Below are 15743 nucleotides of genomic sequence, written 5' to 3' on the forward strand. Positions count from 1 at the left end.
TATGTCAATTAGCCAAACCGCTGGTGCTGATGGGTGATAAAGAGAGACGAAGCACTTGTAATAGCTGCCTCCAGAGGGTGGACTTTCTGATTAAGTGCTCGCTGACCAGAGCTGCAATGTGAATGTCTAGTTAGGCAATTGGCTGCCCCTAGAGGGTAGATTGAACCGCCTAACTTACAGATAATATCCATCCTTTCTACAAGAAGGCATTTTTGAAACAAAGCCATCACAACAGAGAGAGGAGAAGAAATCGGCCTTTTGGGTCCTCAGGGAGCAGAAACCCAATCGCCTTGCCGGTGAGAGAGCAAATTTGCATACATGAATAATTAAGTGGAAAGAACGCTCTGGGGATCAAAGTGGACGATGCGGTAAGCAGGCCTCCCGTAGTACTACAACTCCCAGGAGGCCTAGCCACTACCGCGAGGAACAGCGCCCAAAGTCACGCGAAGATGCAGTTTCTCCGTATCCGCAGGCTTCTTTCGCTGGCGCCATTACCTGAGTTCTCCTCCCGCGTTGCCGCATTACCCTCTCGAATTAGCTGTCCCCGGGGTTTCCAAGGTAACCGCGCAGGAGGGCTGATCTCATTAGGCGGAAGGCGAAACCCGGAAGTGACGCTCTTACCGGACGTCAGCAGTGAGAGGGTTCGAAGATGGCGGCGCGCAAGGGTCGGCGGCGCACGTGTGAAACCGGGGAACCTATGGAAGCCGAATCCGGCGACACGAGTTCCGAGGGCCCGGCCCAGGTGTACCTGCCCGGCCGGGGGCCGCCGCTACGCGAAGGAGAGGAACTGGTCATGGACGAGGAGGCCTACGTGCTCTACCACCGAGCACAGACTGGTAGGGCTGAGTCCGGACTCCAGGGTCCTGAGGTGGCTAATCCTGAGCCTTTAACCTGAGAGGTGCTCGGGAAGAGAAGGCTGGGGTCCAAGAGAGGTGATTTCACACCGGAGGCGGTTGATCCATGAGGGAGACGGGAACTGAGCTCTCACTGTCCCGTCTTAACTCGTAAACCCCTCCTTCCATCCCCAGGCGCCCCCTGTCTCAGCTTTGACATAGTCCGGGATCACCTGGGAGACAACAGGACAGAGCTTCCTCTTACGCTTTACTTGTGTGCTGGGACCCAGGCTGAGAGCGCCCAGAGCAACAGGTAAAACCCGAGGCGTTTCCAGGACCAGGAGGCTCAGTTTCCAGCCCCTTCCTCAGGACCCAGGAGTTAGGGCTTCCAGTTTCTGCCTCTCGCAGACCCAGGAGTCTGGGTTTCCAGCCTCTCTCCTTCCTAAGAATCGTGGCATCTAGTGCATAACTCACCCCACAATTTCCCCCAGACTGATGATTCTTCGTATGCACAATCTGCATGGGACGAAGCCCCCACCCTCAGAGGGCAGTGATGAAGAGGAGGAGGAAGATGAAGAGGATGAAGAAGAGCGGAAGCCTCAGCTGGAGCTGGCCATGTTGCCCCACTATGGTGGCATCAACCGAGTTCGGGTAGGTATGGTCCCAGGAAACTGCTCTGCGTACTGTGAAACACACCCGACCTGACCCCTGTGTCCATAGCTCCCAACACATCCTCATGTCCTCCTTTTTTTTTTTTTTTTTTTTTTTTTTTTTGGTTTTTGAGACTGACTCTTGCTCTGTCACCCAGGCTGGAGTGCAGTGGCGCGATCTCGGCTCACTGCAACCTCCGCCTCCCGAGTAGCTCGGATTACAGGCTCATGCCACCACACCTGGTTAATTTTTGCATTTTTAGTAGAGACGGTGTTTGGCCATGTTGGCCAGGATGGTCTTGAACTCCTGACCTCAGGTGATCCGCCCGCCTCGGCCTCCCAAAGTGCTGGGATTACAGGCTTGAGCTACCGTGCCCGGCCTTTTCTTTTTGAGATGGAATCTCTGTTGCCCAGGCTGGAGTGCAGTGGTGTGATCTTAGCTCACTACAACCTCTTTTTCCCAGGTTCAAGCGATTCTCCTGCCTCGGCCTCCCAAGTAGCTGGGACTACAGGCGCCCGCCGCCACACCCTTGTAATTTTTTGTTTTTTTGGGGTTTTTTTTGAGACGAAGTCTTGCATTGTCACCCATACTGGAGGGCAATGGCGTGATCTCGGCTCACTGCAAACTCCGCCTCCCAGGTTCAAGCGATTCTACTGCCTCAGCCTCCTGAGTAGCTGAGATTACAGGCACATGCCACCATGCCTGGCTAATTTTTGTATTTTTAGTAGAGACAGGGTTTCACCATGTTGGTCAGGCTGGTCTCGAATTCCTGACCTCGTGATCCGCCTGCTTTGGCCTCCCAAAGTGCTGCAATTACAGGCGTGAGCCACTGCGTCTGGCCAATTTTTTGCATTTTTAGTAGAGAAGAGGTTTCACCGTGTTGGCTAGGCTGGTCTCAAACTCCTGACCTCAAGTGATCCTCACACCTCAGGCTCCCAAAGTCATGGTGAGCCACCACACCCGGCCTCCTTCAGTTTTTAGGAAAGTATTTTTCACATAGTTTTATACAATTTAGCTATTATGATAACTGTCATTACACGCTAGGTACTATTTTAGATTATGAGGGTATGTTTTATGTTCTTCACTTTTCTCTTTGGTAACATAGTGAGTTACAGAACTTATCTGATGGGACTGGCATGAGGTCAAATGAAATAACAGATAGTGCCTAGAATAGCACCTGGTTGTATGTCATAGGAGGTATGTATTTTCTGTTACTATTCAGGAACTATTTTTGGTTGTGGCTGTTTTGTTTTTGAGTCAGGGTTTCACTCCCGTTGCCCAGGCTAGAGTGCAATGGCGTGATCTCGGTTCACTGCAACCTCTGCCTTCCAGGGTCAAGTGATTCTCCTGCCTCAGCCTCCCGGGTAGCTGGGACCACAAGTGCACGCCACCGCGCCCAGCTAATTTTTGTATTTTTAGTAGAGACGGAGTCTCATCATGTTGGCCAGGCTGGTCTTGAACTCCTGAACTCAAGTGATCTGCCCACCTTGGCCTCCCAAAATGCTAGGATTATAGGCATGAGGCACTGTGCCCAGCCTGTTTATTTGTGTTTTGCTTCAAAGCTAAAACATCTGATCAGGTAGACTTGTAAATAGAATGATATGGTATATGAAGAGCACTTAGAGCAGTACTTGACTTATAGCTGGGACTGTCTGTTTCCATGAAATTATTTTTGCTATGTTTCAGTACTGTTCTAGATGCAGAGGATTTAGCAGCAAGCAAAAGGTCTGTGGCTCCATGAATTTACACACTAGCCGGGGAAGGGAACGAGATCAAACTAAGTAAATATGTACCATGTCCAAAGGTGTTAACTATCCTGGAAAAAATTCAAAGGAAGCAGGGGAAGAGGGTTAGGGTGCCCCAGGAATGGGTTGCTATTTTTTTTTTTTTTTTTGAGACGGAGTCTCGCTTAGTTGCCCAGGCTGGAGTGCAGTGGCGCGATCTCGGCTCACTGCAAGCCCCGCCTCCCGGGTTCACGCCATTCTCCTGCCTCAGCCTCCCAAGTAGCTGGGACTGCAAGCGCTCGCTCCCACGCCCGGCTAATTTTTTTGCATTTTTTAGTAGAGACGGGGTTTCACCGTGTTAGCCAGGATGGTCTTGATCTCCTGACCTCATGATCCGCCCGTCTCGGCCTCCCAAAATGCTGGGATTACAGGCTTGAGCCACCGCGCCCGGCGAGTTGCTATTTTTAAACAGTGTGGTGAGGAAAGTATTCAGTCATAAAGTGCCATTTGAGTAGATATTCACAGGTCGTGGGGCAGTGAACCCTGGACAAGAATTTGCAGGCAAGGAAACACAAGTTCAAAGGCTCTGGGGTGAGCTTGGCATGTTTGAAGAGTTTCAAGCAAAGCTGGGGAGTCCAGTCTGTCTGGAGCAGAATGAACAAGGGGGGACAGTGACACAATTTGGGGGGCGGGCACAGAGAAGACATTGTTCAGAGCCTTGTCGGCCACTTTAAGTACTCCAGCTTTTAGTTGGGAGACATTGGAGGGTTCCGGGCAGAGGAAAGACAGGGTCTGGCGTTTCTTTTAAAGTGATCCCTCTGGCTGCTGTTTTAAATATCAATTGCAGAGAGGCAAGGGTAGGAGGAAAGAATCCTGTGGGAAGACTTATAGTATTCAGGGGAAGGATGATATCAGTAGTAGTGTGATAGAGATCATGAGAAGGGGGTTGGAAGTGAGGGTTTTTTTTTTTTTTTTTTTGGAGACGGAATCTCACTTTTGTCACCCAGGCTGGAGTGCAATGGCGCGATCTTGGCTTACTGCAACCTCTGACTCCTGGGTTCAGTCGATTCTCCTGCCTTGGCCTCCTAAGTAGCTGGGATTACAGCCACCCACCAGCACACCCGGCTAACTTTTGCATTTTTAGTAGAGGTGGGGTTTCACCATGTTGGCCAGGCTGGTCTCGAACTTCTGACCTCAGGTGATCCGCCCTCCTCGGCCTCCCAAAGTGCTGAGATTACAGGCGAGAACCATTGCGCCCAGCCCTGGAAGTGAGCATTTTTAGTGTAGCCAGCATAGGTGCTGGGCATGAGGAAGAAGGGACAAGACAGAAATGAGTCCTGTAGTTCTGGGCCTGAAGTGGAGAGGGGGCAGTTGCAGGCGGCGATTAGGAGCTTGGCATTGGTTAAGGTTGAATGGTCAAGCTGGCATAATGGCTCACGGCTGTAATCCCAGCACTTTGGGAAGCCAGTGCAGAAGGATGACTTGAGACCAGGAGTTCCAGACCAGCCTGGGTGATAAAGTGAGACCCTGTCTCTGCAAAAAATTTTTTTTTTTTTTTTTTTTTTTTCTAATGAGACAGAGTCTTGCTCTGTCACCCAGGCTGGAGTGCTGTGGCGCAATCTCAGCTCACTGCAAGCTCTGCCTCCTGGGTTCACGGCATTCTCCTGCCTCGGCCTCCCGAGTAGCTGAGACTACAGGCACCTGCCACCACGTCTGGCTAATTTTTCGCATTTTTAGTAGAGACGGGGTTTCACAGTGTTAACCTGGATGGTCTCGAACTCCTGACCTCGTGATCCGCCTGCCTCAGCCTCCCAAAGTGCTGGGATTACAGGTGTGAGCCACCGTGTCCAGCCCACAAAAAAATTTTAAAAGCCAGATGTGGTGGTGCTCACCCATAGTCTCAACTACTTGGGAGACTGAGGTGGGAGGATCACTTGAACCCAGGAGGTTGAGGCTGCAGAGAGCCATGATGGCATCACTGCACTCCATCCTGGGCAACAGAGCTGGACCCTGTCTCAAAAACAAAGTTTGAACGGTCAGTGCCGTAGGAGTCTGGAGCCCAGGAGAGATGTCAGGGCTAGGGGTACTAGAAACCTTGTGGCTGCACTGGGCCTCCTAGTGAACAAACACAGAGGCAAGGAGGGCCAAGGACTGAGCCTTGTGGCCTTCCAGCATTTAGAGGGTTACCAAGACCAGGAGCCTGAACACCCTGCCAAGGACTGGCAGGAATTGCAGCCTCAGCTCCCAGGCATCTTGGGGCTCTATCCCCCACCTCAGCTCCCCCACCCACACCCACCCCGCTGTGGAGAACGGTCCCAGCTACCATGCTGGTTTTTGCAGGTTATGATTTGCCTCCCATAGAGGTTTCTAGGAGCTGTAGTTCCAGGCCTCGGAGATCTGAGGAACCGCGCTTCTGGTTCTCTGGGATATGGGGAGCTTGTGGTCAGTGCCCTGATCCTCCTCTCCCCTCATTTCACATCACCCTTCCTCGCCCGGCTCTTCTGCAGGTGTCATGGCTGGGTGAAGAGCCCGTGGCTGGGGTGTGGTCAGAGAAGGGCCAGGTGGAGGTGTTTGCGCTGCGGCGGCTTCTGCAGGTGGTGGAGGACCCCCAGGCCCTGGCAGCCTTTCTCCGGGATGAGCAGGCCCAAATGAAGCCCATCTTCTCCTTTGCTGGGCACATGGGCGAGGGCTTTGCCCTTGACTGGTCCCCTCGGGTGCCTGGTGAGTCCCTGGGGTGTTCAGGAGTCCCCGGGAGGTGGGGCGAGCAGGCTCTGCAGCAAGGGGCGGGGCGCTTAGACTCCAGGGAGGGGAGCGAGATGTGGCCAGGTGGGGCGAGGTCATTTCCTGACTCCCTTCCCCAGGTCGCCTGCTGACCGGTGACTGTCAAAAGAACATCCACCTCTGGACACCTACGGACGGCGGCTCCTGGCACGTGGACCAGCGGCCATTCGTGGGCCACACGCGCTCTGTGGAGGACCTGCAGTGGTCACCGACCGAGAACACGGTGAGGGTGGGCGGGGGTCTGGTCATCTAGTTCTGATGGAGTTCGTGCCAGGGACCTAGAATCTTAGGTCTGAGGGAAAAGAGGGCTGGGAAACTGACAGAGACAGTTTCCAGGCCAAGTGCTAGTAAGGGGGACAGTGGAAGAGAGAGTAGCCCTGGGGGGCAATAGGACCACTCAGACTCTGCCTTGCCCAGGTGTTCGCCTCCTGCTCAGCTGACGCCTCCATCCGCATCTGGGACATCCGGGCAGCCCCCAGCAAGGCCTGCATGCTCACCACGGCCACCGCCCATGAGGGGGACGTCAATGTCATCAGCTGGAGCCGCCGGGAGCCCTTCCTGCTCAGTGGCGGGGATGACGGGGCCCTCAAGATCTGGGACCTTCGGCAGTTCAAGGTATTTTCCCAGCCTGCCCCCGGGGTCTAGAGAAGCTTGCTCCCAGCAGCCCTGGGATTTGTAGGATCTTTCCTTCTTGAATGGTTTTTTTTTTTGTTTTTGGAGATGGAGTCTCACTTTGTCGTCCGGGCTGGAGTGCAGTGGCCGGATCTCAGCTCATCGCAAGCTCCGCCTCCCGGGTTTATGCCATTCTCCTGCCTCAGCCTCCCGAGTAGCTGGGACTACAGGCGCCTGCCACCTCGCCCGGCTAGTTTTTTGTATTTTTTAGTAGAGACGGGGTTTCACCATGTTAGCCAGGATGGTCTCGATCTCCTGACCTCGTGATCCGCCCGTCTCGGCTTCCCAAAGTGCTGGGATTACAGGCTTGAGCCACCGCGCCCGGCCTTGAATGGTTTTATTCAACAGAGCTGGAGAGCCCTTAGAACTAGACACCCTCCTCTTCAGGGTACAGAAGAGGAAACAGGCTCAACAAGAGGAAGGGTGGTGCGTCTCCACTCTTGGAGTCACTCACTCCACCAGGGGAACAGCTGACAAGAGATGGAGGGGCTGGGGCTGCAGAGACTAGAACTCTCATCTGCCTGTGGGCAGAAGTACAGCTGTCTGTACAGCCAGTGCTGAGAGCTTCAGAGAGTTGTAGATTTATAGATGCAACTGAGAATTGGGGCCCAGCCTGCTCATTGTAGGAGAGGACTGAGGCACAGAAAGGACAGGAGCCAGTGTGACATGACAGCCAAGCTAGGGATTGACACTGTGGAGCTGGGAGGGGCTTCTTTGCAAGTGAATCCCAATTCCCAGCAACCCCTGGGCTGGTCAGCCTTCTTAGCAGCCAGAATTACCCTGTGTCCCTTTTCTGGACTGTGGGCTTGTGAGGGCTTAAGAGGTGGGGCCCTGGCTGAACCCTGAGGCTGGAGAGGGGTTGGGGGTTCTGCCTGGGTCCCCCCAAGGAGTCAGGCTGAGGCATTCAGAGCCTACCATTCCCATCCTGTCCCTCTAGTCTGGTTCCCCAGTGGCCACCTTCAAGCAGCATGTGGCCCCCGTGACCTCCGTCGAGTGGCACCCCCAGGACAGCGGGGTCTTTGCAGCCTCGGGTGCAGACCACCAGATCACACAGTGGGACCTGGCAGTGGAGCGGGACCCTGAGGCGGGCGACGTGGAGGCTGATCCCGGACTGGCCGACCTCCCGCAGCAGCTGCTGTTCGTGCACCAGGGCGAGACCGAGCTGAAGGAGCTGCACTGGCACCCGCAGTGCCCGGGGCTCCTGGTCAGCACGGCGCTGTCGGGCTTCACCGTCTTCCGCACTATCAGCGTCTGAGGCGCCCCACTGGCCCTGCTTTTGCTTCCTGCTTCCTGCTTGGAAACTGAAGTCGAACTGGGCCTCCCTGGAAGGGGTTCATTCAGGTCTGTTGACTGGGACTGGCTGGCCTCTGGGCTGCCATGGTGGATTCTGTTTGATGTGTTGTTCTGTAGAAGGCCTGGGTCTGATCCAGTGACTCCTCTCACCAAAGAACTTGGTTTAACCAGGGCTCTGTAAGACCACTCCCACCCAGAGACTTGTGTGGCCTGGTGTGGCCTGTGTGTTGGTGGATTCCTTCCTGTCAGCTGTCACCCATTTGACCTGTGCCCCAGAACCCAGTTTTTTGTTTGTTTGTTTGTTTGAGACGGAGTCTTGGTCTGTCGCCCAGGCTGGAGTGCAGTGACACGATCTTGGCTCACTGCAACCACTGCCTCCCGGGTTCAAGTGATTCTCTTGACTCAGTCTCCCGGGTAGCTGGGATTACAGGCATGTGCCACCACACCCTGTTAACTTTTCTATTTTTAGTAGATACTGGGTTTCACCATGTTGGCTAGGCTGGTCTCAAACTCTTGATCTCAAGTGATCTGCCCACCCCAGCCTCCCAGAGTGCTGGGATTACAGGCGTGAGCCACCGTGTCCGGCTCAGGACCCCATTTTGACTGTTGGTTCCCAGCAGGGAACTCGGGGGATATACAGTGGCTGCATCAAATTTGAGGTGTGGGTTCTTCCAACACAATTTGCTTCTGCCGCTTGTCTTCCTGCCAGCTGGGTTTGACCAGGATTTCCCTGTGTGGGGGCAACATGCGACCCCCTCCCCTCCTCCCTGACCTAGAGGTTGGTGCTGTGTCGGGAGTAAGGTCAGGGCTCCTGAGCAGCAATAAAGGACCAGGAAGAGGCCTGAGGTGCGTGTGAGACTCTGGTCCTTTGGCCACAGCCCTGTGAGGAAACTGGGGGGAGTTTGGGGGTGGGGAGGAATTTGGTGCCCCCTGCCCCCAGGCTGCTAGGCTGGGGGAGGCCCCTGGGAGTGCAGTGCAACCCTCCCTCCGCCCACTGGGTGCTGCCATGTTCTGCCTTCTCTGAGTGTCCTTTCATCTGGAACTCACTCGGGCTCAGTGACAGGGGCCTTGCCCCTGCCCCCCACCAGCTGATGAAGGCTTCATCTCAGGGAACTCAGGAGCCCCCATTTCTCCTTCAGTCCTTCTCCCCTTTATCAGGTTTCTTTCTTTGTGTCCCCCTCTTTCAGAGTCTGTCGTCCCCCACTGTCAGTTTCCCTGCCCCCTAGTCGCTGTCTCCTCCGCCGCTGTCTCCTGTCCAGCTTGCCTGGGCTGTGGCCCAGCCGCTCTGCCTGGCCGGCCTCCCTGGCTCCCCCTCTGCGGCTCTCAGCTAGCCCCACCCCCAGCCCCCCTCCATCCAGCCTCTGATCCGTCTGTGGACTCCGAGGTCGGGTGCCTGTCACACGGCCCCTGGGACCAAGGACAGACTACAGCCCCTTGGCACCCACAGAGGCTTCCCCTCAGCCCTAACCGAGGAGTCCTCAGTGGAGGGCATGGGGGTGGGCCGCCCCACCAGGTACGTGCCTCCATGCAAGGCCGCCCTCAGCCATCCCCTCCTGCTCTGCTGCATCGCCCCCATCCACCCCTCCCCCAGCATCCCTGCCCTCAGCGTGGCCCCCTCAAGGAGGTCCTGTCTTTCCATCAGCGACAGGAGAATCTACCCCCAGGTTCCGTGCCTCCACCTCTCACCCCATCCCCATGTTACACATTTTCTCACTGGCTTCCATCCTTTCAAAGAAAGTCTCTCTCTCTTTCTCTGTCTCTCGCTCTCCCCCGCATCTCTGTCTCTCCCATCTCTCTGCCTCTCTGTGTCTTACACATTTCATCTCCCCATGTCGCCATTTCTTAAAACATTTCTTTTTTCTTTTTCGTTTTCCCAATTGCCTTGTCTACCTCTGTCTCCTCTGTCTCCCTCCATCTAGGTCTCTGTCCCCCCCTCTCTCTGGGTCTGTGTCCCCCTCTGTCTCTGAGTCTCTGTCCTGTCAACGTCTCTGTCCCTTTCTCTCTGGGTCTCTGTCCTTTCTCAAGGTCTCTGTCCCTTTCTCTCTGGATCTCTGTTCCTTTGCTTCTGGGTCTCTGTCCCCCTCTCTCTCAGGGTCCCTGTCCTGCTTGGTCCCTGTACTTTTTCTTGGGGCACCCTCTCAACACCCCTCCTCCTTCCCATCTCTGCGTGTCCTTGTCTTTCTGCAGTCTCTGCTTTCCAACCTGCCATCCATCCCCCACTGGTAGGTGGGGAGCAGCGGGGAACACCCCTGGTTTTGGAAGAGTGAGAGAGTGTTTATTTGGGTGGGTGAGGGTGGGGCCTGGGGGTGGGGCTTCTTGGCCTCAGATTAGACAGTGACTTTGACACGAAGTTGAAGCACCTTAAGCCCTGGATGTCCTTTATATGGAAACATTAAGCTGCTCTTGCAGGTCAGGGGGAGGATCCCTTTCCCTCCCGCCCTGCTTTTGCCAGGGGAGGGGGGTGCCCCGAACTGAGTCGCAGCCAGCCTGGGAGCTGGGCCATGTTGGCCACAGACAGCCCCCTGGTGAAGGTCCCTGTCGGCTTTGGGAAGTAGACGTGGGTCTGCCTCACGGGGCTGAGGTGGGACTGGAGGATTTCAAGGGCAGAGCTCTGGGAAGGAAAGAAAGGCTTAGGACCTGACCGGCATTCTCCCTGGCACTGCGGGGTCTGGCCAGCTCATGGCGTTCCCTGAGCCTGTTCCCCAGCTGTGAAAGGGGGTGATGATCTTCACCTCCCCGCATCCTGAGCGGCCAAGGTGAGCAGTGGGGTCTGAGAGTCCAGTGGGGCTGCGGGCATGTCGGGAGCTCAGTGCGAGGCCTTGCGTGTACTAGGTGTGTTTGAAACCAGAGTGCACTTGGGAAGACTGTGGTTTGGCACTCGAGCCGTGGCTCCCAGGAGGCCTGCGTGGGAGGCTAGGTTTTGCCTCTCCTCTCCCCACTGGCTGAGAGACCTGTGACAAGGGACTAACCTGAGCCTCAGGTGGCTTTTCTGTGGAAAGCTACATCCCTTCAGCAGAGGGCTTTGCTGAGAGATGGGCAAGTCCGGGTGAGAGGTCCAGGCTGGGGACTGGGGAGCACAGGTCAGTGTCAGTGCCCATCTGCCTCCCCGGCCCACGGGGGTGGTTCCCGAGGGTGGAGCCAGTGCAGACTGGGGATCCCCAGGCTGGGGAGGGCTGCAGGTGTAGATGCTGCATCCTGATGTTGACCTCCAGACTTGGGCAACAAGCCTATTTCCCCTTTTTGGGAGAACAGTCTCTAACGTGCAGGGTTGTCAAGGGTGAGACAGAGTCAAGGTTGGGGCACACTGTGGGCGCCGGACACAGCCAGGCTGCTCCCCTCTCACCTCAGCCTCAGCTTTGCCTCTGTCAAGTGGGCCAGGCTGGTCCCCTCTCACCTCAGCCTCAGCTTTGCCTCTGTCAAGTGGGCCTAATGAACCCCAGCGAATGGCAGGGCTGCCCCGGTGGTGGTGGGAAGCAGGTGCAGGGCTTTGGGAGACCCAGTTGGTGCCAAACTTGACGTTGTCTCATGGTCTTCTTTCCCAATGGAGTGTGCCAGGCCCTGCCAAGAAACCCCTGAGGATGCCCAGGTTCCAGCACAAATTATTTAACCCCTGGTATGGTTTGTCCTGACCCAGCCGGTTCCTGGGAAGTTCCCACCACAGGGCCAAGCGTTCGGTAACCTTGCAGTGAACCCTGAAGGCAATGAGGGGTGCAGGTCCATGCCTAGCCCTTTCCTTTCCTCCACCCTGACAGACTGCTGCGATTCCCTCCATTTCTTTTCTTCGTTTATTTTTTATTATTTATTTATTTTTTAGAGACAGGGTTTCGCTGTCTTCCCCAGGCTGGTTCTCAAACCCCTGGCCTCACGCATTCCTCCTGAGTTGGACTCCCAAAGTACTAGGATTACAGGTGTGAGGCACTGCATCTGCCCTCTTTTTTTTTTTTTTTTTTTTTTCTTTAAAGAGATGGGGTCTCACTCTGTTGCCCAGGCTGCAGTGCAGTGGTACCATCATAGCTCACTGCAGCCTTGAACTCTGGGTTCAAGTGATCTCCTACCTCAGCCTCCAGAGTAGCTGCATCACCATGGCTGGCTAATTTTTGTTTTTAAGATAGGGTCTTGCTATGTTCCCCAAGCTGGTTTCAGACTCCCGGTTTTAAACAATCCTTCTACCTTGGCCTCCCAAAGTGCTGGGATCACAGGTGGGAGCCACAATGCCCAGCTCCCCCAGGCCTCCTGCCTTTCACAGATGAGAGAGCTGAGGCTCAGGAAAGGATGTGACCTGTCGTCAGTCACACACCTAGTAAATGGCTCAGCAAACTGAGTCTCTGGAAAAGAAAGCCAGAGATCCCAGGGGACATGGTGGGTGAGCAACTGAACCAGGATCGGGCCCTTATCCAGAAGGCCCTTCCTGGTCTTTTAAGAAGTCCCAATTTCCCCACCTCAGAATTGAGGAAACCGAGATTCAGAAAGAGTTGCCAAAGATCAGAGGGTCGGGCATGAGCCCATTTCATTTATTTTACAATAGCTTCATTGAAATCTAATTCACATCTCATATCATACACTCATTACAGGGTATAATTCAGTGGCTTTTCGTATATTCACAACTGTGCAGCCATCACAATTAATTTTTTTTTTTTTGAAACGGAATCTTGCTTTGTCGCCCAAGCTGGAGTACAGTTGCGCAATCCTGGCTCACTGCAACCTCTGTCTCCCAGGTTCAAGTGATTCTCCTGCCTCAGCCTCCTGAGTAGCTGGCATTACAGGGGCGCATGCCTGTAATTACCACACCTGGCTAATTTTTGTATTTTTAGTGGAGACGGGGTTTCACCATGTTGCCGAGGCTGGTCTCAAACTCCTGACCTCAAGTGATCTGCCCACCTTGGCCTCCCAAAGTCCTGGGATTACAGGTGCCAGCCACCACACCCGGCCAGCATAATGTTTTCGAGGTTTATCCATGTTGTTGCATCTATCAATACTTCATTTGTCTTTATTGTAAAATACTATTCATTGGATGAATATACCACATTTTATTTATTCGTTAGTTGGTTGATACTTGGGTTTCCACCTTTTGGCTATTATGAGTAATGCTGCTGTGAACATTTGTGTACAAGTTTTTGCCATCTGTTTTCATTTCTCTTGGGTACATAAGTATGAGTGGAATTGCTGCGTGATGTGGTAATTCTATGTTTAACCATTTAAGTAACTGCCAGACTGCTTCCTACAGCAGCTGCAAGTTTCCATGCCCCCAGCAGTGTATGAGGGTGCCAATTTCTCCACATTCTTGCCAACACTTGTATTTTTTTATTATAGCCATTCTAAGTGGGTGCAAAATGGTATTCCTTTGTGGTTCTGATTTGCATTTCTCTGATGGCTGATGATGCTGAGCATCTTTTCATATGTTTATTAGCCATTTGTATACCTTCTTTGGAGAAATGTCTGTACAGATCCTTTGCCCACTTTTTTGTGCCTCAGCCTCTGGAGTAGCTGGGACTACAGATGTGCACCACCAGGCCCGGCTAATTTTTGGATGTTTAATAGAGATGGGATTTTGCCATGTTGGCCAGGCTGGTCTCAAACTCCTGAGCTCAAGTGATCCAGCTTCCTCGGCTTCCCAAAGTGTTAGGATGACAGGCGTGAGCTGCTGCGCCTGGCCCCCTTTGCCCACTTTTAAATTGGGTTATTTGGGCTGGGCATCAGCCAACATGGTGAAACCCTGTCTCTACTAAAAATACGAAAATTAGCTGGGATGGTGGCGTGAGCCTGTAATTCCAGATACTCAGGAGGCTGAGGCAAGAGAATCTCTTGAACCCGGGAGGCAGAGGTTGCAGTGAGCTGAGATTGCAGCTCTGCACTCCAGCCTGGGCGACTGAGACTCTGTCTGAAACAAAAAAAGGTGGGGGGGTGGTTATTTATCTTTTCATTATTGAGTTGCAAGGGCTCTTCATATAGGCTAGATACAAGTTCCTCATCAGGTATATGATTTGCAACTACAGTATCTTCTCCCATTCGTGGGCTGTCTTTTCCCTTTCTTAAAAAATTTTTTTGAGACACGGTCTCGCTCTGTCGCCCAGGCTGGAGTGCAGTGGTGCAATCATAACTCACTGCAGTCTCCAACTCCCGGGCTTAAGCCATCCTCCCACCTCAGCCTTCCAAGTAACTAGGACTACAGATTTGCATTACCACATCTGGCTAATTTTTAATTTTTTGTAGAGCAAGCCCCTTGCTATGTTGTCTGGACTGGTCATGAACTCCTGGGCTCAAGTGATCCTCCTGCCTCAGCCTCTCAAAGCGCTAGGATACAGGTGTGTACTACCTCACCTGGCCTCTCTTCACTTTCTTGATAGTGTCTTTGGGAGCACAAAAGTTTTTTAGTTCTGGCCGGGTGCAGTGGCTCACACCTGTAATCCCAGTACTTTAGGAAGCCAAGGTGGGAGGATCACTTGAGGTCAGGAGTTCAAGACCAGCCTGGCCAACATGGTGAAACCCCATCTCTACTAAAAATACAAAAATTAGTCAGGCGTGGTGGTGCATGCCTGTAATCCTGGCTACTCGGGAGGCTGAGGCAGGAGAACCCAGGAGACAGAGATTGCAGTGAGCCAAGATCGCGCTACTGCACTCCAGTCTGCGTGACAGTGAGTCCGCCTCAAAAAAAAAAAAAGTTATTTAGTTCTGATGCAATTCAATTGATGTAATTTTTTCCTTTTGTTACTTTGCGAGCCTGTTTGTCAACCACAGTCAACCTCAGAGCCCTGAGGCATCTCTCCATGCTGAGAACCAGTTACACCTTACAGTTAGGAGCATGAACTCTGGAGCTGGATGGCTAGCATTTAAATCCGTTTACTTAGCTGTGGTCTTGGGGAAGTTACTTAAACTTTCTGTGCTTCAGTTTCCTCATCTAGAAAATGGGGATATGGCCGGGCGCGGTGGCTCAAGCCTGTAATCCCAGCACTTTGGGAGGCCGAGACGGGCGGATCACGAGGTCAGGAGATCGAGACCATCCTGGCTAACACGGTGAAACCCCGTCTCTACTAAAAAGACAAAATCTAGCCGGGCGAGGTGGCGGCGCCTGTAGTCCCAGCTACTCGGGAGGCTGAGGCAGGAGAATGGCGTGAACCCGGGAGGCGGAGCTTGCAGTGAGCTGAGATCTGGCCACTGCACTCCAGTCTGGGTGACAGAGCGAGACTCCGTCTCAAAAAAAAAAAAAAAGAAAATGGGGATAATGATGTCTGCCTCATAGGCTTGCTCTGAGGCTCAAATATGTAAATTCATGTAAAGTGCTTACAACAACCTCCAAACTGTATAAACAGTATAATTGATAGAACACAAATTATGAATTCAGTACATAGATTTAGCACTGTATAAATGCATGCTGTAATTATTGTGGCACTTGCTATAATATCCTTATTGGTATAGTATTTTCTGTTGTTATTCAAGTATCTTCTATAGTATCGTTGCTGTTTATGCTGCATCTTCCAACTTGGAAGGGGAGTATGGGCCAGGTGGGGTGGCTCAGGCCTGTAATCCCAGCACTTTGGGAGGTTGAGGAGAGAAGATCGCTTGAGGCCGGGAGTTCGAAACCAGCCTGAGCAACATAGTGAGGCCCCTGTCTCTATAAAACAAAAATTAAATTAATAAAACATTTTTAAAAAGAAGGTGGCTGGCCGGGCGCAGTGGCTCACACTTGTAATCCCAGCACTTTAGGAGGCCGAAGCGGGCGAATGACGAGGTCAGGAGATTAAGACCATCTTAGCCAACATGGTGAAACCCCTTCTCTACTAAATTACAAAAA

The 15743-nt window shown here is 53.2% G+C and overlaps 1 protein-coding gene across 1 annotated transcript; it reads left to right on the forward strand.

Annotated features, from left to right (window-relative positions):
* The first annotated feature begins 413 nt into the window (after window positions 1-413).
* Window positions 414-8803, forward strand: GRWD1 (glutamate rich WD repeat containing 1). Its single transcript, XM_010368658.2, has 7 exons — window positions 414-836; window positions 1029-1146; window positions 1325-1484; window positions 5716-5929; window positions 6070-6212; window positions 6407-6604; window positions 7599-8803. Exons 1-7 carry the CDS (start codon window positions 650-652, stop codon window positions 7914-7916), a joined length of 1338 nt encoding a protein of 445 aa, XP_010366960.2. The 5' UTR covers window positions 414-649; the 3' UTR covers window positions 7917-8803.
* Window positions 8804-15743: the final 6940 nt, after the last annotated feature.

This window comes from Rhinopithecus roxellana, chromosome 12 (assembly GCF_007565055.1).
Source record: "Rhinopithecus roxellana isolate Shanxi Qingling chromosome 12, ASM756505v1, whole genome shotgun sequence".
NCBI classification, from domain to species: Eukaryota; Metazoa; Chordata; class Mammalia; order Primates; family Cercopithecidae; genus Rhinopithecus; species Rhinopithecus roxellana.

Coding starts and splice junctions, on each gene's coding strand:
- GRWD1 (XM_010368658.2), top strand. CDS start 650: ATGGCGGCGCGCAAGGGTCGGCGGCGCACGTGTGAAACCGGGGAACCT. Junction 837..1,028: donor CTACCACCGAGCACAGACTG/GTAGGGCTGAGT, acceptor TTCCATCCCCAG/GCGCCCCCTGTCTCAGCTTT. Junction 5,930..6,069: donor CTGGTCCCCTCGGGTGCCTG/GTGAGTCCCTGG, acceptor TCCCTTCCCCAG/GTCGCCTGCTGACCGGTGAC.